The sequence below is a fragment of the Python bivittatus genome, unplaced genomic scaffold, assembly GCF_059951505.1.
Source record: "Python bivittatus isolate LINGU-HERP-01145 unplaced genomic scaffold, Pbiv_v1 ctg000220_np1212, whole genome shotgun sequence".
In the NCBI taxonomy this organism is placed as follows: Eukaryota; Metazoa; Chordata; class Lepidosauria; order Squamata; family Pythonidae; genus Python; species Python bivittatus.
In genome coordinates, this window is record NW_028277048.1 from 10,776,232 (window position 1) to 10,799,883 (window position 23,652).

The 23,652-nt window shown below is 41.4% G+C and overlaps 1 protein-coding gene and 1 long non-coding RNA gene across 2 annotated transcripts in view; one reads left to right on the forward strand and one right to left on the reverse strand.

The window, feature by feature from the left end:
* Positions 1 to 23,652, reverse strand: part of PTPN18 (protein tyrosine phosphatase non-receptor type 18) — a 39,731-nt gene that overhangs the window by 4,307 nt on the left and 11,772 nt on the right. Inside the window, exons 2-13 of the mRNA XM_007427798.4 lie at positions 19,030 to 19,138; positions 17,305 to 17,381; positions 15,638 to 15,733; positions 15,045 to 15,083; positions 14,830 to 14,898; positions 13,539 to 13,601; positions 12,647 to 12,789; positions 10,423 to 10,489; positions 9,546 to 9,623; positions 8,661 to 8,750; positions 1,876 to 1,955; positions 932 to 1,272 (exon numbers count right to left, since the gene is read on the reverse strand). Coding sequence (XP_007427860.3) covers positions 932 to 1,272; positions 1,876 to 1,955; positions 8,661 to 8,750; positions 9,546 to 9,623; positions 10,423 to 10,489; positions 12,647 to 12,789; positions 13,539 to 13,601; positions 14,830 to 14,898; positions 15,045 to 15,083; positions 15,638 to 15,733; positions 17,305 to 17,381; positions 19,030 to 19,138 — 1,252 coding nt within the window. The remainder of the gene's footprint in view (positions 1 to 931; positions 1,273 to 1,875; positions 1,956 to 8,660; positions 8,751 to 9,545; positions 9,624 to 10,422; positions 10,490 to 12,646; positions 12,790 to 13,538; positions 13,602 to 14,829; positions 14,899 to 15,044; positions 15,084 to 15,637; positions 15,734 to 17,304; positions 17,382 to 19,029; positions 19,139 to 23,652) is intronic.
* LOC148216260 (uncharacterized) lies at positions 223 to 15,672 on the forward strand. The gene is made up of 5 exons (XR_015795657.1): positions 223 to 358; positions 915 to 1,187; positions 1,828 to 1,995; positions 13,458 to 13,554; positions 15,505 to 15,672. It is a non-coding gene; the product is annotated as an uncharacterized LOC148216260 (long non-coding RNA).

Genomic DNA, 23,652 nt, shown 5'->3' on the forward strand with positions numbered 1-23,652 from the left:
TAAGTTAACCCATGGCCTGTTTAACTATGGTATACTGAGCAATCCAGAATTGTCTGAGTTAAAACCATATGCTGAACCATAAGGGATGGCCTTCTAATCACAAGAGCTGCATTCACATAACATGTAGCCCTGAACGGTTGGTTGCAATCACTTTGCTGGGAGATTCCATTCATTGCTGGAACATTAACTCATATGATTGGACTTGTTCCATTATTGCCATAATTGGGCCTTAAAATTAAAGGATTGTCAGTATGACTTTAAATGATTATTGCTTGTCAAGGATTACATGTTCTTCTTGGCCTAATACTCAGTACTTAAAATTGATCAAGCCATCAAGAATTGTGGATTCTCCATTCAGGTGAGGAAGGATTATGTGGAGCCAAAGTCCTTAATGGACAATATTGGAATACAGCTGAACTACATCAATGGACTGAGGAGATGCACTTTTTCATCAACGTTTGTATTAATCTTTTTAGGGCAGAGAGGCAAAGGAGAGTTTTGATTAATCAGGTCAAATTTTCTGGAATTATTTTGCTAATCATATAGTTTCCAAGCATGTTCTTGTTCTTTGCCCTTTAAATTGTGCTTTTAAATTATACCTACTATATGTATTTTGCTATTGCTTAAGGCAATATGTGTGTGTGTGTATCCAAAATCAAACAGACCATATTGGCTGAGTTTAAACAATGTTGTAAGCCAAAAGAATTTCACTCCTAGCATGTTATATGAACCTCGGCATCATGATTTATAAACAGTGGTTTACAACTTAATTTGTTATGTGGATTGTGCTTTAGCCAAAAAAACTTTAGTTAAGCCATCTATGTCTGAACATGTCTGAAAATATGAATTCTTTGCCTTAGCAAAATGAATAAATCCAATCTGAAATTTACAATTCTGCACTTTTATACCCACAGTTATTCTCGCATATTACCTGGCAGAGATGGGCTAAGATGGGTGTATTCACAGGCTGTATTTGAAGATGCCTGATGTACAGGGCTTCCGGGCAGCGAGTGGCTGGCCTGTACTCCTGCAAAGGCATTGGGGTCTATTGATGGAAAGTCAGCCGTGTTGCTGTTGCGTGGCTTCACCGCAGTGTAAAGCTGTGCCTCTCCAATGGACTTGTCCTCACTGGCAGGAGAAACGGAAGGAGGTCCTACTCCACTTCGCCGGAGTTTGTTCACAACAGCGTAAGTATCACCCATGTTCTGGATGTGTTTCCTTGGCAGTTCAGGAAGTGGGGCTGGCGTTGGATCAGCAGGCACTGAGATGCTCCTAGATCAGAACAAAACACAGGCCTAAATGAAATACCACCTATCAGGATTAGCACAGTGAAGTTTGCCTCAGTTGAAAAACGATAGGCAGATAGGCTTGTATTGTACAATGGTGCCTTTGGTCCCCGGATCTTTTCCTGCCCACCTGAATGTTTTCCCTACATGCCTCTCTGAGATGCCCAGGCCTGACACTTTTGATTGGGGGATGAGGCCAGAAAGACCTTCATTGTTTTTCACTGATGAGCAGCTTCTTTCCTGACTTCAGTGGCTGTGGTAAAATACTTATGTATTTATTTACTCTATTTACTCACACCAGTAAAAGATGCTGTTGTCCTCCATACCTCCAAGATGATTTACAACTCAACAAGAAAATTTGCAGGGCAAAACAACCAAACAATACAAGCACAATTGTTAAATCAACCGATCTAAAATATGACATACATACACAGGCATGCATCAAGAAGGCTTTTCGCCCCCTGCTTAACACTACCCAGCGTTCACACCCCCTTGGCTTGCCCCACAAGGGGTCATTACAGAAAAGGCTCTGCTGTTCTAGGGCTGACCATCTCCCACTGCCGAGGCGCTGACCCTAAGCCATCTTTACCGGAGGATGGAGCTTCGCTTGAGTAAGGGAGCAGCCGGTCGCCGGAGGGAGAGAGCGTCGTCATAAAGGGGAAGACGGTTCTGTGCGAAACAGAGAGAAGGGAAGTGAAAAATGTTTTAGGTAAGAACAGCTGTCTGAACTTCCTGTAGCAGGAAATTTACCATAAGACAGATTAACCCTGAAGTAGCCTTGTCAGTGCTAGAGAGAGAAAAGAAGAACAACTAGAATTATCCTTTGAATTACTGTTCATTATTAAAACCTATCTGGTGGTGTTTTGTTGCTTTTGGAAAATTTCCTCTCCCTGAGCCTTAGGGGTTTCCCATGTGTTTGGAAAATGACTCCATTAGTGCACTGGCATGGTGTCAAACCATTTGGAAAGGCCTTTTTAGCTTCTCTGGCAAGTTCCTCCTAGCCCCAGATGCTCAACTCCTGTCACAAGACTGAAAATGCCACTGTGCCAAAAATAAAGCTCCACGCTGCCCATGATAATCAAGATCCAGGGATGGATTCTAGCCTGGTGCTCTAGCCAGTCTGCTAGTTTTCTGGTTTGACTGATTGCTCTAGACAGACTTGTCAATTTGTCAACCCTATAAGACCAGACTAAGAAACCAGTGCCATATAGCCTTTATTGCAGTGGCTATACTAACAGAATCTTGCAAGTCTGAATGTGCTTCTTCCCTCCCTTACTTTATCTTTGTGTGAACTAGGGAGGGGCTTGTCTGAGACGTTTTCTCAAGTTATTTACTTGCCCTGGGCTCAAACCCCTCTTATCTGACTGTTGCCTTGGTAGCGGCTCTTCCTCCTGCCCTTCAAGGCCATTCCCTCTTCCCTCTATGCAACCTGACATTGCATAAGATACAGTAATAAAATTATGCAGGTGCTCTCTGTAAGAGGCAACAGGATAGGTTCCAGTGGAAGAGAATATATGTAGTTCAGGGTTGAACTGTGGAGTCCTTGGTGCTCTTTGTGACATATTTACATATTTATCCAAAGTCATGTGTAAATATGTCAAGTATCCTCATCAGCAGAGGAAACAATGGCAAATTAGAAATGCAAATCTATTGAAAAACAACCCGCACTAACCAAGTACTCCATTACCAAAGTAACAACCCAAATTTCCACAAGAGGAGCTGTATAAGAACATTATTCAGACAAGTACAAACATACTGCAGCAACCCAGAACACCAGAAAAAGGACATAGACCACCCATACAACATCTTCCAACAAAATAGATACTCATGCAACTTTATCAAAAAGTGCCTGGCCATTCAACCCACTACAACACAACCAACACAAGCTATGAAAGGGATAACACTACCATACATCAAAAACATCTTGGAAACAACCAACAGACTATTACAACCACACAGCATCACCATAGCACACAAACCAACTAAAGCCCACCAAAACATCTTAAGTAAACCAAAAGACCCAGTATCCAAGAAGAAAAAACAAGAGTCACCTACAACATACAGTGTAAGGACTGTAACAGCCACTATGTAGGACAGATAGGCAGAAGACTAGCAGAGCGCATTCATGAACACCAACTAGTAGTCAGAAGACAGGATGAAAACTCCTTAATCTCACAACACATGGACAGACTCAACCAGTTTCAACTGGGAAACTATTAGCATCTTAGACCAAGCCAAATCCAAAAACGCTAGGGAATGCCTGGAAACTTAGCATTCAGACAAATCAGCCATCAACAGACACATAGAAATAAACCATATTTACACACCATTCAAAAGAGACAATAAAAAAGCTAAGAAGGAAACAAAAAGATCAGAACACATCCTCTCCAGCAGCCAACGCCCAGATAAGCAGGGATTAACACCAGACAAACAATCAAGCAGAAAACGATACCCTAATCAAGGAACTCCCAAGGAGAAAATCACGCCCCCACCAGCACTGGCAGGGCAGGCTACTGTATATAAACAGGGAGCAAACCCCACACTCGCTAGCACTGCTGATGCTACCTAGTTGGTAATGAAACATCTGCAAGTAAACAACCAAGCTCAGAGAGCACCAAGGACTCCACAACAGGATAGGTGTTGGAGAAGACAGTCATTTCTCAGCTCCAGGAAGGGCCAGATACTGTTGATGCTGATAACCTTTGGGGGCTTGTGGGCACATTTAGAAATCTGAAAACATGTTGCAGGCACTGTTGTAAAATGGCCCCCAGAGCTTCACCAGTTCATAAAATGGCTGCTATGAAGACATCACCAGTTAGAGTATAAAACACCAATTTACAGGAATGCTATCTGCCACCCTCTTTACTTCTCCCTTCGCCCTGGGTGAAGTATCTTATCTTCTTTGTCCTTTTCCAAGGCAGAGGAGCTCACTTTGGAAACAAAGCACTGGGTAGCAGCCACCTACAATTTTGATTCGCTCCTGAGGGGAAGGCCAGAAAACAGTTAATAAAATAAATATGGGGCTGGCAGGTGGCAATTTGCTTTGCATTTGCAGCAGAGTAGCTGTTGGTTCTCAGCAGGCTTCGGATGCCACTCAAAGTGCCAAAGTCCTACATGGCTTGGCACCAAGATGTATGTAGGATTGCCTGATTCAACCTGCGTTACCCATCTGGGAGGTTCTCCCAGGAGAAGCTAGGAAATGTTTTCAACCATGGGGCCTATGCTTTGGAACAGCTCCCTCTCAAAGTTAGACTAGAAGCTAGCCTTCTGGGAACGCTTTGGGAGGACTTTCGGAATAGCATGTTTTGGGTTTTTTTGTATTATTATCATCATCACCACCACCATCACCACCACCTGTGGATGTTTTATTACAACTGCTTTCTTACCCATGGATATTTGATTGTATTTTATGTTGTTGTAAGCTGTGAGGAGTTGGAGTGATTGGGTGGCATAAAAATGTAATAGATAAATACATTGTTTTAATTATTTATCTGTTAGATTCGTTTCCATCTTTCCTTTATGTTAGTTAATAATGTAAAAAAAAAAAAAGAAGTGGCAGGGAATCTAGTGGGTGTTCTCAGGCACACTGGGGCCTCCACTAGAGCTCTCACACTTAGATCCATTCACACCTGACTTTAGACCTGGCTGGGGAGAGAAACAGTTTGGGTCACCTTAGTGGATGACTTATGGGGGGAGATTGGAGGACCAGAACCCTGACAATTCTTCTGGAAATCATTTTCCATTTAATCAATTGCGGTGTTCTTTTGTATCAATGGATGTGATTCTGTTCCTTTCTGGAAGAGCAGTCTCTCTTAATGTTAGGAAAAAGTTCATAATTATCAAAGCTGTTTGGCAGTGAACCCTCTGGGGGCACAGCTCCTTCACTGAATGTGTTCAAAGAAAAGCTGGGCAGATTATTTTCAAAGGTGATGGTTCTAAGGAAACTCCACTATTTCATTTTTGTCACCTTTGTAGCCCAAAATTGATGTAAGAAGGATTGCTGGAAAAATCCATCTTAAAAGGATGTCAAATTATTGGCTCGGATCAAGATATTTCTTTTTCATAATGAAAAGTGGCAGCAATGAAAGAAAACAGTAAACCAAAAGAATAAAGTTTTCTTCAAGTTGAGCTTGACTCCTGCTAACTTCATGGCCACATCCATGTAGTTTTCTAGCAAACATCCAGAAGTATTTGGCCATTGCCTTCTTCCAGGATGTTTTTCAACTTCCCAATCTATCCTACAGCCCTGAGATTTCCTAGTGGTCTCCCATCCAAATACCAACCAGTAAATGAGTGGCTTGCTGGCAACTCCCAATATTCTACAATTAAACTGGCTATCCTTGTCCAATGAGAGACTAAAGGAGAGGGGAAAGGGAGAGGAGAAAGTGAGTTCCTAAGCAGTCTCTTGGGTTACAATGACCTGAAAGCAGCAAAGGAGTGTAGAAACACATTTTTCCTGGAACCCAATGCTCCCAAAGCCCTGGGAAAACTGGAACCAGTATAGACAGACATGTGACAGTTCTTCTATTACTTTGATTGAATGGTTGATTAATGGGAGAAGTTTTACATCTGATCCCATTCTCTGTTCCTCTGTTTCTTTGCCTGCTCAATCTTTTTATAGATTAATGCAGGGGTATCTGCAACATCTGGTCAAAAAAGTCAGTATGGTAGATGTGATGGTGCGATCAAAGCTCTGTTTGTTTTTTATGTGCTTAGCTTTTTGAAACCAAAAGCCAAAACATAACTGAGAGAGAAATAAAACTGAGTTAGAATAGAAAAGTACTAGACTGTATTAGGAGAAGCAGAAAAAGAGAAACCAGGAGAGAAATTTTGGATTTGGTCACCAGTCTGCCTGCATGTAACTTAAGGGATTAATTAATTTTTAACTTGGTTTACCATATATCTTTATCTTGCATTTAATTCTGCAATAAAACAATCAGAAGGAAGGAAAAAGATTTGTGTTTAATAAATTAATTCTTGAAATATCCCTGGGATTCAGGATTCTATTCCAACAGGAGCATGAATGAGAATATCAAAGCATGTATGTACAGTTTCAGGAGATAAGTCTAGCTGAGCTGTGTCCTGCTCCAAAGTGGATTTCCATTGAAGTGGATACTTGAATCTGGGTTCCTGTGGAGGACAGGAAATAGGACCTGATGGCATATGAGAAAAGGGGTAGAAAGAAGACCATATTACCCCTGCCAAATTCCCATGATTCATTTCAGAGGCGCGCACATACAAAAATTCAGAAATAATTCAAGCTCCTGTAATAACAGAGAACTTTTGTCTGAATGTGCAACATTGGATTTGTAATTCTTCTAGGACAGAGGCAGTAAGCTCCATCCGGTAAGAGAGCCAAGCATTTGTGGAAATGTCCCCAGATTCCAAGCCAACAAGATAGATGGTTGGAAGAAAGTTTTCATAAGGTAAAAGAAGACTGAGCTAGAAGAGACTCAAACAACTGATCAGATGCCTCTTTCCTTCCTGCCCAGCTGCAAGATACTATCATAAGAAAAGGAAATGGGTGTGTGTGGGGGGAAGAGTTGGGCTCTCAGACTGCCACATCTGCACTAGCATGTCCTCCCATTCCTTTCCACGTTACAAGCCCACAGGAGGTAACATTCAGCTGCAGAGTTACCAGCCTCATGTCAAATGTGGCATCAGGGCTACAGAGAGAGCGCTTCTCACTGAGACACCATGTCAATGATAATACAGGTAGTCCTCACTTAACAACCACAATTGGGACTGCAATTCAGGTCACTAAGTGATGTGGTCATTAAGCGAATCATCATGTGACTGGACCCAATTTTATAACCTTTTTTTGTGGCGGCCATTAAGCAAATCACTGTGGTCGTTAAGTGAATCACATGTTCCCCCATTGATTTTGCTTGCTGGAAGCTGGCTGGGAAGTCGCAAATGGTGATCATGTGCCCTTGGGATGCTGCAATCATAAGTGTGAGCTGGTTGCCAAGCGCCTGGATTGCGATCACATGACTGTGCAGGCACTGTGATGGTTGTAACTTTGGGCACCGGTCATAAGTCATTTTTTTAGTGCCGTCGTAACTTCAAACGGTTGCTAAACAAATAGTTGATAAGTGAGGACTACCTGTATAACCTCTTCTTGGGAAACCTCTGGAGAAAGGAATAATCTCAAAATGGATAGTAGAAGGTATTTGTGGGCATGGAAGGGGAACTTAAGATGAGAGTGGAGATGAAAGCAAAAATGAGGATGATTGATAGCTTGTTCAAGTTATTTTTACATGCAGTGTAGAGTTGTGTATTAGCTACGGTGTTGGACTGTGACCAGAGAGGCCTAGGTTCATCTCCATTCTCAGCCATGGAAGCCATAAAGGAAGGGCAGGATATAAATCTAACAAATAAAGAATAACACCCAGAAGTGCACTTTGGCTGACGTGCAGCGAGTGCAGGTGCAGACCCCACAGGCCAGGGCCCTTCAAAGAACTGCAGGAACTGCCAGACCCTCTTTTTTTCTCTTTCTTTTTAAACATCTCACAGCAGAATGGACAGGCTCCTGCTGAGCAAAACTCCAGCGAGCTGTGCCCATCATCTAAACGTTTCATGGAAAGTTAAAAGAAAAGCCGACATTGCAGCTCTTTTGCTGCTGGGGATGGAGAATATTTTGATTTCTTTTCAAACAGAAAGAGAGCAACCAACTGGGGCAGGGCAGGGAGAGGCAATGACGAATTAGAGCCTCCAGCAGGGAATTTATTCAGGGCTTCTTCCATCCTGCCAGCATGACTACTTATACAGTGGTGATAACTACAATTTTTCCCCTACCTGCAGAGATAATAGTACCTTTGGGTAGGGAAAATGTAATGAGGATGGTTAAATCTTCCTTTCTCAGCATCACTGCAGCGATGAAATTGGAGCTCCTGCCTCGAACCGCAAGACAGTAGGATTTTTCCATCTTTGCACACTGATCTAGGAATTAACCTCACTAAATACAAAGGGACGAGTTTTAAAAGACATTTGGGGACCGAAAGACCATTATGGGGATTAATATGATCATGTAATGGGGTGAGAGGGAAATCTAAATCTAAATCCTGAGTCTTATGGGGGGAAAGTGTCATATCTCATACTAAACAAATAAAGTGCAATGAATAATACAGTAACTGAACTTAATTTCTGCCTGCATTAAACCAAGTATATCAAAATACTTCTTTTAAGGTTGCTCAGCTCCAGTTAAAGCCAGAAACAGGGATGGGGCAGGTACTCAGGATATCCATGTCCAATATTTTCCAACAAAGCAGAGATGCCTTGTGTCTGTCAGGCCTAAAGGGAACATCAACTTTCATAGAAGAACACGGGAACCGTGCCCTCTGTCAAAAAAGCTTGTTTGGTCTCATCTCTTACCTCTTTGAGATTTTCATAGTTTGGGCAAGAGGAGGCCAGGGCAGCCCGGAACATTTCAGTGACTGCACGATACACAAACTCATACTGTTCCTGCCAAGAAAATATGAAATTCAGATGAGTGGAAAGCCTATAGATTTTTTGGAGGGGGGGGGGCACAGAAATAGTTTATTCATGCAGATAGGGCTATCATATCTAGGCTGCAAACTCCAGGCAACCACTAGAGGACAGCAAGGAGATACAAAAAAATAGCTCTTTGCTGCCATCTAGTAGTTCGGACATGGTAGACCTACATGCAAACAAGTATTTGGCACCAATTCCGAGAGGCCCCTATTGAGTTTTGTCAGGTATAGTAAAACAGACACAGTTGATAGCAGGAGAAAACTGACTCTTAAGACAATATTAGCTCCCATCCCAGTGGTGTTCCTAAGGATACCCTTGCACTTTCTCTTATTATTTTAATAAATGTATATGTTACCATACAATTCCCTTTAGCAAGGACATTCTTCAAGGCTCTCACTCCATAAATTACAATTGCCTATTGAGAAAAGTGGATTTAATCATCCACACTTTCAGGCCTATCACTGGGCATTTATTTTAGCTTTGATTATTGGTTGGAATAAAGGATTTTCAGAATTCAGCTCCTCTTTCGACTCAGATAGAAAGTAATTATTTAGTCCCACTGAAATCTTAATAGGTATCGGGAACTGTGCTTATTCATAGATCACTTTCAATACCTGCACCGTATCCCCTAAGCTAACCTGTTCCTCCCAGCTATGGTGGATGATACTGTCTGTCTACTGGTCAAGTCAGCTTCTATATAGGCAGGAAAGGGCAGTATTGGCACTTTGCCTTAGTCAACTATCTTGAGCTGGCTTTGGGACTCACCTGGGTCTGAACAGCAGCTGGCCTCTGCTTCCTCATTTCCAGGACAACATCAAAAATGCTGAAATGTGGAGAAATCCTCTGAAAAATGATGGAAAACTGACAAGTGAAGATACACTCTCTTTTTCCTCACAGAACTTATACATTTATTATTATTTATTTACATAGATTTATACATAATTTTAAAAAATGCCTGACCCTCAACTGATGCAGACCCCCTCCTCCCAGCTCTTAGTTACTCTTCTCCGCTACTCTTGGTTTTATTTTTTTCCCCTGTCTGGTGGGCTGCATGGAGTGGCCAGGTTTTGAGCATGGGTTTAGAGATCTTTCCAAACACACCCTGCACTGCCATGTTTTGAGTACAGATTTAGTTTTGATAGCTGCCCTGCCCTTTCTTATATGGCTGAGCATTATGTAGGAATATGCCTTGTGTGGCTAAAATGCCACCAATCGCTTTTATGACCTCTTCTAAGGGAAAATTAACACTGAATGAATTATGGCACCCTGGAACATCCCATTGCTTGGAAGTGAGGTGCATGCACATAACAGTATTAAAGGTCTATTTGTGTAGATGTTCCAGGTATATGTTTTACTGAACAAACATCTTTGTTGTCTTTATCTTCGTATGTGATGCCTTAATGTTTTGCAGCAGTCTCAGATTTCTCCAAGCTGATGTTCTCTAGATATATTATACTATAATGCCCATATCTCCATGCTGGTAGGTAATATGAATGAAGGCATCTGGAAGACTCTATGTCATATCAGCATAGACAGGCCAGAAATAAAAATACAAAGCCACACACACAAAGTCAGACCCAGTTCACCAAGAAATCAACTTCTCTACTTTTTTCTTGGTGTTTGCCTAGTAGGCTCCAAGTACCTCTTTAAGCAGCAGCTGCCGTACATAATCCAGTGTACAGATCACACCTGTCCGACCACAGCCAGCACTATAGAGAAAGGAAGAGGAGAAGGAAATAGTGAGACGGGAACTATAAAAAAAAAACTCGGATCTTGCAGATATGATTGGGCCAGATCCTACAATGCAAAGAAGAACGTTTCTGTTAGGATTTTCTCATGGGAAGAAAGTCATCTCGCTATCTTCAAAACATATTGTTGTGACTGGAAAAATCGTGTGACTTAGTTCGGCCTAGTTGGTTTGCACGTATACTGCTATTTACTGCCACCTACTGGCGTCTGTATGCTAGTTACTCAAGGGGTGGCAATAAAATGGGAGGATTACATGCCCAGCTACTCAGTAGAATTTTAGCCATCATGTAATCAGTTTTCTGGGTTATGTAGTAGTAACTAATAACCAAGTAGTGTACCTCTTCTCTGAGAGTTTTTGGCTAGACACTTTGTTAAACTTGTGTAGTGGATAAGTCTTGGATGCCACATATATGAGGACAAGTGATTTTTACTCTGTTTTGTATTAAACTTGTATTTTATGGAGTTTTGCATTTTTATCAATAAACAACCAGATATTTTATACTTTCTGGCTGGATTTTCTTTGGAGAACAAGATAAGGACATTGTATTCTTTAAATCTCTCTAATACTGGTGTGTATTTTTTGGCCATTTCCTGGGAGTATTGCTGCACTCTGCATAACAGTTTCTTAGATATTTATCCAATATTTCTGGAACTCTTTGCAGTCTGCCTGGATCTTCTCCCTAAATGAGGGTGTAGGATTATTTTGCATCTTAGGGTGGAATTTTTATTTGCAATTAATTTAAAAGCTATGGTGTTGAGGTATTCATGTCACTGAAGGGAGTGGACTGGAACTTTTGGCAATTTTTGCCTAATTTGTTTTAGATTTGGTTGTTTTAGGCCCAAAATCAATATGCTCTTCTGCTTGCTGTCTAATTTTGGTGGTGCAATCTTAGGGAACTCTAGGGTCACAAGAAAGGGGTCTGTGGGTTGCCCCCCTTTGCCCTAAATATGACTACCTCACTATTTATCCCTGTCTCCTCATAATTTAAGGTCAGCATAATTCCCGCTAGTGGTTTGTACAGTAGTATCTTTTAGAATAATCGAACCATTATAGTGCCAAACTAATAGCAATGTTGATGGCTTTATAACTTCAGTGGCTGAAGAATGGCTGAGTGATGCTATGAAGATTCTGTAAGTCACTACTGAAGAAATCACTCAAGGAATCCTAATGTATCTCTTGGGGAAGCTGATGACATATCTCCTTCTGTCATAGTATGTGGGAACGACCTTGGGAGACAGGAGAAAGAGCCACAGACCAGACAACCATCATGCAAAAGATATCTCAGTCCACAGAAGGAGCAGGGGCCTGGGAAGCATTTCAGAAGGGACCCTCCCTAGTTTTCTGGAGAGTAAAAGGAGAGGAGGGGAGAAATACTTTCAGTCCTGCAAGGCTCTGTTAATGCAGGGTTCTCCAAAGTGGTCAATACTGATTCCCAAGGGTCGATGGGACTATCCATTATTATGGTTGGTCACACAGTCAGCCAGATGTTTAGACTGGATTTGGCATTTTTATCCACCTATCGAGTTCTTCCCAAGGACCTGGGATAGGCAGATGTTGTTTGATGGTGTTAAGGGTATCGTCGTAGGATGTAAGCTGTTCCAAGTAAAGCTGCCTTTTGCAATTGACTGATGGTGATTTTGTCAGTGCTGATGGTGTTCAAGTCATTGACAAAATCACCATTATTATTATTATTATTATTATTATTATTATTATTATTATTTATTTGTAGTACTATTAGAGTAGTATTTATTAAATGATTTTCATTATTAAATGTTTGGGGATCAATGAACAATTGGAAACTTCATGAAGGGGTCGATGAGCTGAAGAGTTAGGAGACCCCTGGGTTAATGTAACTTTACAATAAAGATAGAGTTAGCATTCATAATTGTGCTTCTTCTCTGGACTACCTTGAAGGGCTAACATCTTCAGTGCAAAGATTATCAATTTATTCCTACTCTCTGCATCCTTTAACCATTCATTCATTCATTCATTCATTCATTCATTCATTCATTCATTCATTCATAAAGCCTGTTTTCTCATCTTCAATTGCTAATTTACTCAGTGAATCAGCAATGCGTTTTTTTCTACAGGGACTTGCTGCCAAATCCTCCCCTACCTGCAGTGCACACAGATGGGTACGGTGTCCTCACCCTGCTTAAATCTCACTTGCTCAATCATGTTGAGGAAGTAGCCATAAGTGTCTGGGATGCCTCGGTCTGGCCAAGCCACATACTGGAAATGGGAAATCACCCGTTCTTCCTGAGATGGGAAAAGCGATCACTCACATTTGTATTGCAAACCAATGAGGAAACCACATTTAACATCTTCATCTGGGAAAATATTATTACAGAGGCATATATGTAAACCAGGTCCACAAACATATCAAATCTCAGAAATACAATCACAAAACTTTGGAACTGGAATTCTAGGAAGACCTCTTCACAGCTGGGGTTCCCAACCTGGAGTCCATGGGCTCCAGCGTGCCCATAGACATCACCCTTGCCTCCCACAAAGCTCCCTGCCCAACTGGCTTTTAAAAATACATGAAAAATATTAAATACAACAAGCTGCACAGCACAGGGCCAACCTCCAGTGTCAACTTTATTTCCAAAATTGCCCCTTAGCCCATAAACATGATCAGAAAATAAAAAATGACGAGTAGCTGCAACCCAATGCTTTGTTTTGTAATATGCTCTCATGCCCAGAAAATAAACGAAAGTAAGATGCAAGGAGTTGCAGTGTGCCCTCCGAGGTGAAAGGAGGCGGTGGGAATTGAAAGTGAAATTTGTCTGTCCTTTGTATGTTTGTGTGTTTATTTGAACAAGGTAGCAGGCTTGTTTTCCTTGACAGAGTGGCCAGGGCTTGTATGTGTGAGTACAGTTCACGCGTGTGTGTTTCTCTCAGCATCACATTTTTCTTCTGTGCAGTGCAGACAGCTGATCTCAAACCTTGGAGAGTGTAGTTTCAAGAGATGAGTTGGATCTGAATCCATAAAACATGAAGCTCACCTGCTGAAATGTCAAGGTAAGTATCCGCAAAATGACATCTGGGTTGAGTTCCTGCTCTTTGACCTAAGGCAGATACAAGAAAACAGGCACAAAATTATTGTGAGATTTGAATGTGAGATCCTTCATTCCCTCAGTTATAGGGCTGCAAAGACCCAGATGAACAGGAAGAGTTGAGAGTTTTGTTTAACTTTTTGCTGCCATCTAATGGTAGTAGATTTCTGATAGTAGCTGAGATTTCTGCAGCCCAGATCGGGTAGTTATACTGTACTCAGTTATGCTATCTACCTATAGCATGGATGCAACAGTGGGAGATCTGCATGGAAGTTATACAAGGAAGGTAATTGATCCTCTGCTCAACAGTAGCACGTCTCATTCAGTTCACCAACGTAAGAAATGGGACGACCATAAATTAACATAGTTCTGGAAAGTATTAGCTCACTTGCGATGCTGACTGGGGGACAATGGGATTGTAGTTCAGTGCATCTAAGGCAGTGTTTCTCAGCCTCTGCAACTTTAAGCCGCATGGACTTCAACTCCCAGAATTCCCCCAGCCAGCCTTCAATTCTGGGAGTTGAAGTCCATGCGGCTTAAAGTTGCAGAGGCTGAGAAACACTTCTAAAGGGAAGGTTAGGGAAAGCTGAATTAGACCAACTCATGGGGGTTGGTTTAACAACAGCTTTTAGCTAAACATAGGCATGCCTTTAAATTGAAGGGGGCCTCATTGAAGTGCTATGTAATGGATCCCCTTTCTGCTGGGGGCAGCAGCAACAGGTGGCTGTGGGCTGAGCTTCCATTTTTAAATTTCCCACAATGCCCTGGAACTAAAGCATTGTGGGAATGTTTAAATGCCAGTTTGAAGATTCAGCACTCTGCTATGGGAGAGCCCAACACAGGCCCAAGCATCAGTGAGCTTTGCTAAGGAAGTGTCTCCTGTTCCAGAAGTTGTTCAAGGTAGTCTCAATAAAGTTGGGCTTTCTATAAGCATTCTAAGCTCAGAGGCTATGTGCCTTGAAGCTCCAGTGAGCAAATCAGGAATGGCCATCCTTTTTAACGGCCTATCTGTGAACTTCTAGCTGAATGCCAGACTGGGGGACTTGGCTTGATCTAACCAGGCAATTTCTTACATTCTTAACTACATTTCCAGAATTTCTGAATGAGAAACGTTGGCCCTTAGTCCAGGTGGAGTGGGTGGCGCAATGTCCCTGCTAGACTGAGAATCAACATAGCTTGCAGTGGCTTGGATTCCTCTTCCTAGCATTGCTTGCTACCTACCCAGATATAACCACCTCACCTGTGACACAGAGAAGGGTCCAAAATGCAAGGCTTCCTCTGCAGAAGGCCAGTAATGTTCACACTTTTTCTGATTAAAAAAAAAAAAAGATAGAAAGGAGGTTAGCTAAGATTCTGAGTTGGTGACAACACTTCCCCATCAAGCCACAAGACGTGACTGAGACAGAGGGAAGCTTTCCTGCTTCCTGATACTGTTCCTCTGTTACTAGTTATTACCTTGCCCATTTCTACTTCTCGGCAAGCCATGACAATCACCTGCAAAGAAAGGGACATTGTTAAATAAACACCTTTGTAATGATATAGTGACAAACATGTGCGGGAAGGCAGGAGAACTCTCAGATTGGAAGGATCCTTTCTGGAGCAATTCCCAAAGGTGATCGGATGATATTGGGTTTGAGGAAACAAGACAAGGTTTTGCCTTATCTTGCCATTATCTCAATAAAATAAAATAAAAATCCTTTATTCTTTTTCATAAGAAATACTGGCGTCAAGCCAGCTGTGCTCTCTTTGGCAATTCTACAGTATATGCTATAAGGAGCTAAGTGGGCATCTAAGAATACCTCAAACCCTGGATTTTCCTTTTTCCAATTCAACATTCTGTGCTGTTGAACATGCAAACTTTTGGATGACCATGTTGGGATCTGTTCTTTCTCAGTGGCTTCATTTTTATCCACAGCAACCCACCCACCCAAGTCTGCCATTTTTACCAGGACCCTGAGGGCAAAGTTATAACTTATGGAATCCAACTGCCGTCTAAGATTCTGCCTTGAACGCAGCCACTGCCACTGCAATCCAGTGCTACAACTTACCTTCACCTTGTATTGCCAAATCATACGCCAGAAATCGAGCACTGTATGTGCAAGAGGCCCCTGAGTAGCGATGTAGCATCTCTTGTTGTCCACACCCTGTGAGGAGGACAAGAATGGCAAACATCACTTAATAGCAGCTACCCTCTAGCCTACCCAGATTTTGCTGGAAAACCTATCGCTACAGTGACCATATGTCCTTTATTTCAGAAAGCTGTTCTTTAGATTTATTTATGTTTCAGAAGCTCACTTTTGTCCTTTATTTTAGTCATTTAACTATTACCGTACAAACGGTACCACTTAATGCACATAGTCTTTCCCATTTTGTGAAAAATATGGAAATTGAATTGTCTTTTAAAAATCAATATACACATATTGTCTGAATTTAGATATTTTTATTAGAATATGTTTTTGTAAAGTTTTTCTTGGTTTTGCTCTTGAATTTTCCTTTGTAAAGCAAAGTTACAAACAATTAAAAAGTTTTATCCTTATGAATCTGTTTCAGATTTGCTCCTTTTTGAGATTTGTCTTTTACTTTTTCCTAGAAAACATGGTCACCCTACCTATTCCTGACGTTTAATGTCGGCTGAGGTTTTCAAATATGCCTCCAGCCCCAAACATTGTCTATTCTGAGTTACGCAGTTGTACATTTGCTGGTCTTTCAAGAACTACATGGGTCTTTGTTTTTGCTACAGCAGACTAACACTGCTACTCCTCTGTAAACTGTTTCAGTGGAAGATGTTCCAACTCTTTGTCCTATCAGTCAAAGTGATGGAGGCAAATGAAATCAGTCTCAGCAGGAAATGAGGATGAGAGACCTGATTTTGTTTCCCTTACAAAAAATCCTAAGGTCCAATGAATGTCAAGGAATCTGCTGGGGAACAAATCTTTTGGGGGCAATAATGCTAGAAACTCCTCTTCTTGTGAGAATCTGTATTGTATATATATAAACCTGACATCCAAACTGTCATTATAATCCATTGACCACCTCTGAAAGAACTGGAACCCTTGGTCTGTACAGATACTGCTGAAGCATTTCACAGGGAGTGCAAATGTGTAACCATGTTTTCAAAATGACATCAGGCATTTTTCTGGTTTGTATGAAGAGCCAGTAACAGTTTTTTGTGGAGGAATTCTCAGACTGAGTGGTAGTAGGGATTATTAGCATGCCACGAGAGAGATGCCAGTGTATCTTGAAAAATAAAATGAAATCATAGAAGCCAGACTAAAATATCTGTATTTGGAAGAAGCTGCATGTTGTATCTCTGCATGACTTATTGTGCCTCTTCTCATTTGCCTCAAATGGAGGCATTCAGGTACTAGGCGCGAATACCTTCCAAAGCAAAGACACAGAGAAACAACCTTTGTTAGAATGGGTGCTGGTTAGCTTCCTTGCCTGACTCCCTGTCAGGGGAGGCTGTCTCCTTCCAGTCACAGACTCCCTCCAGAACCTTAATTCTTGCAGAAACAGTGCTGAAGATGGGGGCTTCTTTGAGGGCAAGTGATTCTTATGCTTTCCCCAAATAAATTGTATCGGCTTCAATATGTAAGATCAACTTGTGCCTCCAGTTTTAATTTTGAACAATGAGATGCCAGTTGCTCAGCTCTTAGAAGTTTGGGAAATTTTGTTCTAGGGAGCTGCTATTTAATGGCCATAGAACATCTATTACCTGAATGAAATTGGCATTGATGTAATCTGCTTGGCATTCTTCTGCTAGTAAATTTACAACAACTCTGGTTTGGTCATCTGTAAGAGATACACAGTTAGAACAGTGTCATGGAGAACACAGACAGGGACCAGGAGAACAGTGCAGAAAAGGGGTCTGGGAATGGCTCAGAAGGGTGGCTTCCTTCCTGAGGTTAATACACTAGATCAGTTATGTTAATCTTCCATGAACCAGGATCCTACTGATGTGTAGACCTCAACTCCCAGAATACCCAAGCCAGCATGGTTTAATGCTGAGAGTTTGGGGAGTTGGTCCATACACCCAGAAAGCACCCAGGCTGGAGAAGGCTACATTTTATTAATTGACACCCATGAATTTTCAGTGTAATTAAATGCACAGCTATAGGCATCTGTGAGTATGCATGCAGAAGTGATGAAACATGCATCAAGACGTCATGATGCAATCTCCACCCTTATGTCCTTGCTTCCTAACGGTGAACACCAGCATGCAAGTTGCAGGGTTTGCCTCGTGATGTTACTGTGCACCTATCATTTTTCCTTTATTGTGGCTAGCTACGGACACCTATATCATGGGAGTCTCCTTCCAGTCAAAAATGTCAATTTGATTGCTGAGTAATTTAAGCCATTCCCTTTTTCATGAAATCATATGTAAAAAGGGGTGGATGTTCTATCACACAGTTGTGGCCCCAAGGATGCTCCTGTGACAGCTGCTTCTTAGGTCAGTGTGATAGAGTGGTTCAGAGGCAGCACTTGGACTGGGGAGCCATGGAAGCTCACTAGTAACTTTGGGCCAATCCTCTCTCTCAGCCCAACTTACCTCACAGAATTGTTATTGTGGGCAAAAATGGGAGGAGGGAATGCTATATACACCACCTTGAGTGTCTAGAGCAGGGTTTCTCAACCTTGGCAACTTTAAGATTCCCTAGCCAGCATGCTCCCAGACTTCTGGGAGTTGAAGTTCACACATCTTAAAGCTGCCAAGGTTGAAAAGCATTGCTCTAGAGGAAAGAGGATATGAATTAACAAATAAACAATTAAATAAACAACAATTCTGATTAATTCCCTGCTTGATTTCTTGATGGGCTAAAATATTTGTATTTTTTTTTCTTTTTTTAGGTACATCCTGCTTTTGAGAGAGAGATCAGGTCTCCAGTATTCCAAAACTCATGAATCAAATTAATGTTGTACAGTGAAGCCTGGTGATATCATCAGACTGATATCTTAAAAAAAAAAAAAGGCAAGAATGTGACACCAAAGCAGGGCACAAAGCTGTGTCTTTATAGCAAAATAGTAGAATTGCAGATGGGAAATGCAAAAAATGGTGGCTAGGGCAATATTTAATTTTTTGGTGTGGTGGAACACTCCGACCCAATGCTTCCAGTGGCAAAACCTCTTTTGCATTATTTTTTTCCCCAAGTTTTCAGTGGATTTTTAGATAAACATGTTACAGCTGATTATAAAGCTGCAAAGCTCCCGGTTGATGGACCTGAGAATTCTCTTGTCACTGTGAAATGGACCCCAAATCTGTCAGGCGCAAAGTTGGAGAACAGAGTGCTAGACAGTTCTCTTGCTGGAGGGCTCTGAGCAGAAGAATCTGGTAGCACGGCTTTGGTCCATGGAATGATTGCTCAAAAGGGCAGAACTGGTCCTCCAAGTTACAGATGGAAGCTGTCCTTGGGAAGGGAGCCCTCCATTTTTGTTAACTCACAGGGTAAGATGTCTTTGTAACGGTTCCTCTTGATATTCTCCTTGTTGCACCCAGCCTCTGTTGAAATGGCCTGCTGTTGCCGAAATGCTACAGTCCGGGCCTTGATTTCCTGCCAGGAGAGATAAATTTTCATTTTATTTATTTCAGATCATTCTGTTCTGCCTTCCTACCTAATATCTGGCCTCCAGGGTGGCAAAAAATAGGAGAACATTGAAAGATTCCTTTTCTTTTTAAATACACTAATGACTGATGAAAGCTCTGAAGACCAGGAAGGAAAACCTTCCTCTTTTTCAGTCATTTTCATTGAGGCAAAGATCTTTTTGTCTGTCCTGGGCCAAGTGCCCTTGAAGGTTATCTATTATAGCCACAGCAGATAAAACTAAAGCCAGTGGTAGAAGCTAGCAGTGGTTGGAGTAAAGCCACTCATGGTAGATCCACCTCTTTTCTTTTCTCACTTTCCATCACACTTTTTTCCCCCTTAGCTTTCTTTCTGATTAGTCTTTTTTTCCCCCTTGAACATCCTTTTTTCCTCTCTTCTTTTCCTTCTTTCCCAAGATCACATTTGCCAGAAATCTGAACTTGAGACCTTTTCATATTAGGATGGGAGTCACAGGCTCTTCATCCTTATAGATTACTACTATGTTTCCCTAACTGCAGGAAAACTAAGTATTTTACCATAAGCAAAAAGAAGAAAGGAAAAAGGAAAAAGGAAAAAAGAAAAAACGTTGCTTTGGCAGCAGAAGCCAGTATGAATGGCTGGGTTTGTGTAATCTCAGGATTCCAACCACACTAGATGTCTATGGACTAATACAAAAATTAGGGTTTTTTTTTTCCCAATCCAGGTTTTCCTAAATGGTGGCTTTCCCAGTGAATTTTAAAAATAGATGTTTGTTTTATACTGCAATTTTCAAAAAATACTGTCTGTACACAGATACTTTGAGACAAGAAATAGGATGATTTGAGCCAGTTCTTCCTGATCATCACATGAATTTGGGATCCAAAGTCAGATTTTCATTATTAATTAAATAATTTAGATTTTAATTTAGATTTATATCTAAATTAATTAATTTGATTTATATCTAACAAAATTAAAACCTTTTAATTTAGATTTATATCTGGCCTTTCATTCAGGAGCAAAAGATGGCATAAACAGTGCTCATTCCTCCTGCTCTTCCTCATAACAACAAACCTGTGAGGTAGGATCAACTGAGAAAGGTTGACTAGCCCAAAGTCACCCAGTGAACTTCCATGGCTGAAGATGGACTACAAGCTGGGCCTCTCTACTCCTGGTTGAACACCTGAACCACTATACTATATTGGCCCTCAGACTGAATCAATACATACGTTTTATGCCTAATCTTTTAAATTATGTCCTACACCTTTGAATTAATTCTTAACCTTGGTTTTCTGCTGCTTTTTTTCTCTTAATTTCTCCTGATCTGCCTTTATTGCTTACATGTTGTTTATAAAGCCGTACCTATAGAAGAACAAGCACTTGTTTTTTCAAGGGGTTTCAGAAGCCAAACAATTGCATTGCATCAGAAAGTGACCGTAAGGTGGACATCCCTACTTCAGACTGCAATGGCACCTTACTTTATTTATTATATCTTTCCTGAGTTAAAGGGGGAAATGTTTTTGTAAAACATCAACACAAAGAGACTCCTCCCATCTCACCATGGCCCAAACATGTCATAGCAGCATTGTTTTTTTGTTCTTGTCTTCAGGACATTGCCCTTGTCTCGTCCTTGACCAATGAGTGTTGATAGGCTTAAGTCATCCTTAAGGATGGACTGATGTTGAAGTAGTATTTCCCCATTATTCCTAAACCCTCCCAGGGTAACCTCAAGGTATAACAAATCTGTTAAGCTTTCTCAGCTATTATCTTAGAGGGAAGACTGGCAGTGACTTGAAACAGAGGCAACAGACGCAGGATAAGGATCAGTAACAAGGACAGCCAATTTCATGATGGTTTGGTTTTTCGTATGCTGTCCAGAATGGGCGGAGAGCATTTCAACTCAGCAATGAGAAGAAGCCCCAAGTTAGTTCCAGCCAGGACCCAAACATGGCAGGGAAAAAGATACAGGTTTCTGGGGCCCAAAGATCAAGGAAGTGCTAGCTACTGGTTTGAGGAAGACATAAATAACAAACAAGGAATGACTGTCCCATAATGGTTGAGAAAATGTATGGGGATAGTATTCCTTGCATCTATTGTCCACATCTACAACAAGTTGTTCTACAGCAATACCAATTCTCTGGTAGCCTAGGAGTCACACCACGCATTTAAATCAAACACAAACTTAGATGTTAAATTTCTGAAGGGGAAATAATATTGTATTTTCATGAGACTTCTCCTTCTACTTTAAGCACATATATGCAAATAGTCTTGATTTTGATGGAAGTTAATAGTTAAGTTGCTTAGGATTGCAGTCCACTTTCATTTCTATTTTTTTAAAAAACGAATTTATAACTTGGATTAGTAGGTGTACTATAACTGAGCTGTAATACTCCAGGCAGCCACTAGAGTAACAAAGCAATACAGAAAATTCTAATTTATTGCTGCCATCTAGTGGTCAGCTAAGATGTAGATTGCCTAGTACTATATGTGAAAAGCTTGTACAGTCCCTGGGTTAAGAATGCCCAGTTTACAGATGACCCATGTTAAGAATGGAAAATTCAAAAATTCGAGCAAAATTCGAGTTAGATACATAATGATTTGAGTTAAATATACAATGGTTCGAGTTAATTACATAATACTACTTATATGGTATTTTACAATAATTATGTTCCGGCTTACATATAAATGCAATTTAAGGAGAGACCTTGGGAACGGAACTCATTCTTAAACTGGGGACTACTTGTAGATGTATGTTTTCTCCACATAATGGAAAGGTCAGCAATGTGTGCATGAGAAGCTTTTTTTTGCTGCCTCTTTATGCTGTTATTGCTCCTGATGATGATGATGATGGTTGGTCGCACAGTCAGCCAGATGTTTAGACTGGATTTGGCATTTTTATCCACCTATCGAGTCCTTCCCAAGGACCTGGGATAGGCAGGTATTGTGGTTTGATGGTTTGATGGCGCTAAAGGTATCGTCGCAGGATGTAAGCTGTTCCAAGTAAAGCCGCCTTTTGCAATTGACTGATGGTGATTTTGTCAGTGCTGATGGTCTTCAAGTGGTGCTCCAGATGTTTTGGGATTGCACCTAAGGTGCCTATACAGTGGGGCAAAAAAGTATTTAGTCAGCCACCAATTGTGCAAGTTCTCCCACTTAAAAAGATGAGAGAGGCCTGTAATTTTCATCATAGGTATACCTCAACTATGAGAGACAAAATGGGGAAAAAAATCCAGAAAATCACATTGTCTCATTTTTAAAGAATTTATTTGCAAATCATGGTGGAAAATAAGTATTTGGTCAATATCAAAAGTTCATCTCAATACTTTGTTATATATCCTTTGTTGGCAATGACAGAGGTCAAACCTTTTCTGTAAGTCTTCACAAGGTTTTCACACACTGTTGCTGGTATTTTGGCCCATTCCTCCATGCAGATCTCCTTTAGAGCAGTGATGTTTTGGGGCTGTCGCTGGGCAACACGGACTTTCAACTCCCTCCAAAGGTTTTCCATGGGGTTGAGATCTGGAGACTGGCTAGGCCACTCCAGGACCTTGAAATGCTTCTTATGAAGCCACTCCTTCGTTGCCCGGGCGGTGTGTTTGGGATCATTGTCATGCTGAAAGACCCAGCCACGTTTCATCTTCAATGCCCTTGCTGATGGAAGGAGGTGTTCACTCAAAATCTCACGATACATGGCCCCATTCATTCTTTCCTTTACACGGATCAGTCGTCCTGGTCCCCTTGCAGAAAAACAGCCCCAAAGCATGATGTTTCCACCCCCATGCTTCACAGTAGGTATGGTGTTCTTTGGATGCAACTCAGCATTCTCTCTCCTCCAAACACGACGAGTTGAGTTTAGACCAAAACGTTCTATTTTGGTTTCATCTGACCATATGACATTCTCCCAGTCCTCTTCTGGATCATCCAAATGCTCTCTAGCAAACTTCAGATGGGCCCAGACATGTACTGGCTTAAGCAGGGGGACACATCTGGCACTGCAGGATTTGAGTCCCTGGCAGCATAGTGTGTTACTGATGGTAGCCTTTGTTACTTTGGTCCCAGCTCTCTGCAGGTCATTCACTAGGTCTCCCCGTGTGGTTCTGGGATTTTTGCTCACCATTCTTGTGATCATTTTGACCCCACGGGGTGAGATCTTGCATGGAGCCCCAGATTGAGGGAGATTATCAGTGGTCTTTTATGTCTTCCATTTTCTAATTATTGCTCCCACAGTTGATTTCTTCACACCAAGCTGCTTGCCTATTGCAGATTCAGTCTTCCCAGCCTGCTGCAGGTCTACAATTTTGTTTCTGGTGTCCTTCAACAGCTCTTTGGTCTTGGCCATAGTGGAGTTTGGAGTGTGACTGTTTGAGGTTGTGGACAGGTGTCTTTTATACTGATAACAAGGTCAAACAGGTGCCATTACTACAGGTAACGAGTGGAGGACAGAGGAGCCTCTTAGAGAAGTAGTTACAGGTCTGTGAGAGCCAGACATCTTGCTTGTTTGTAGGTGA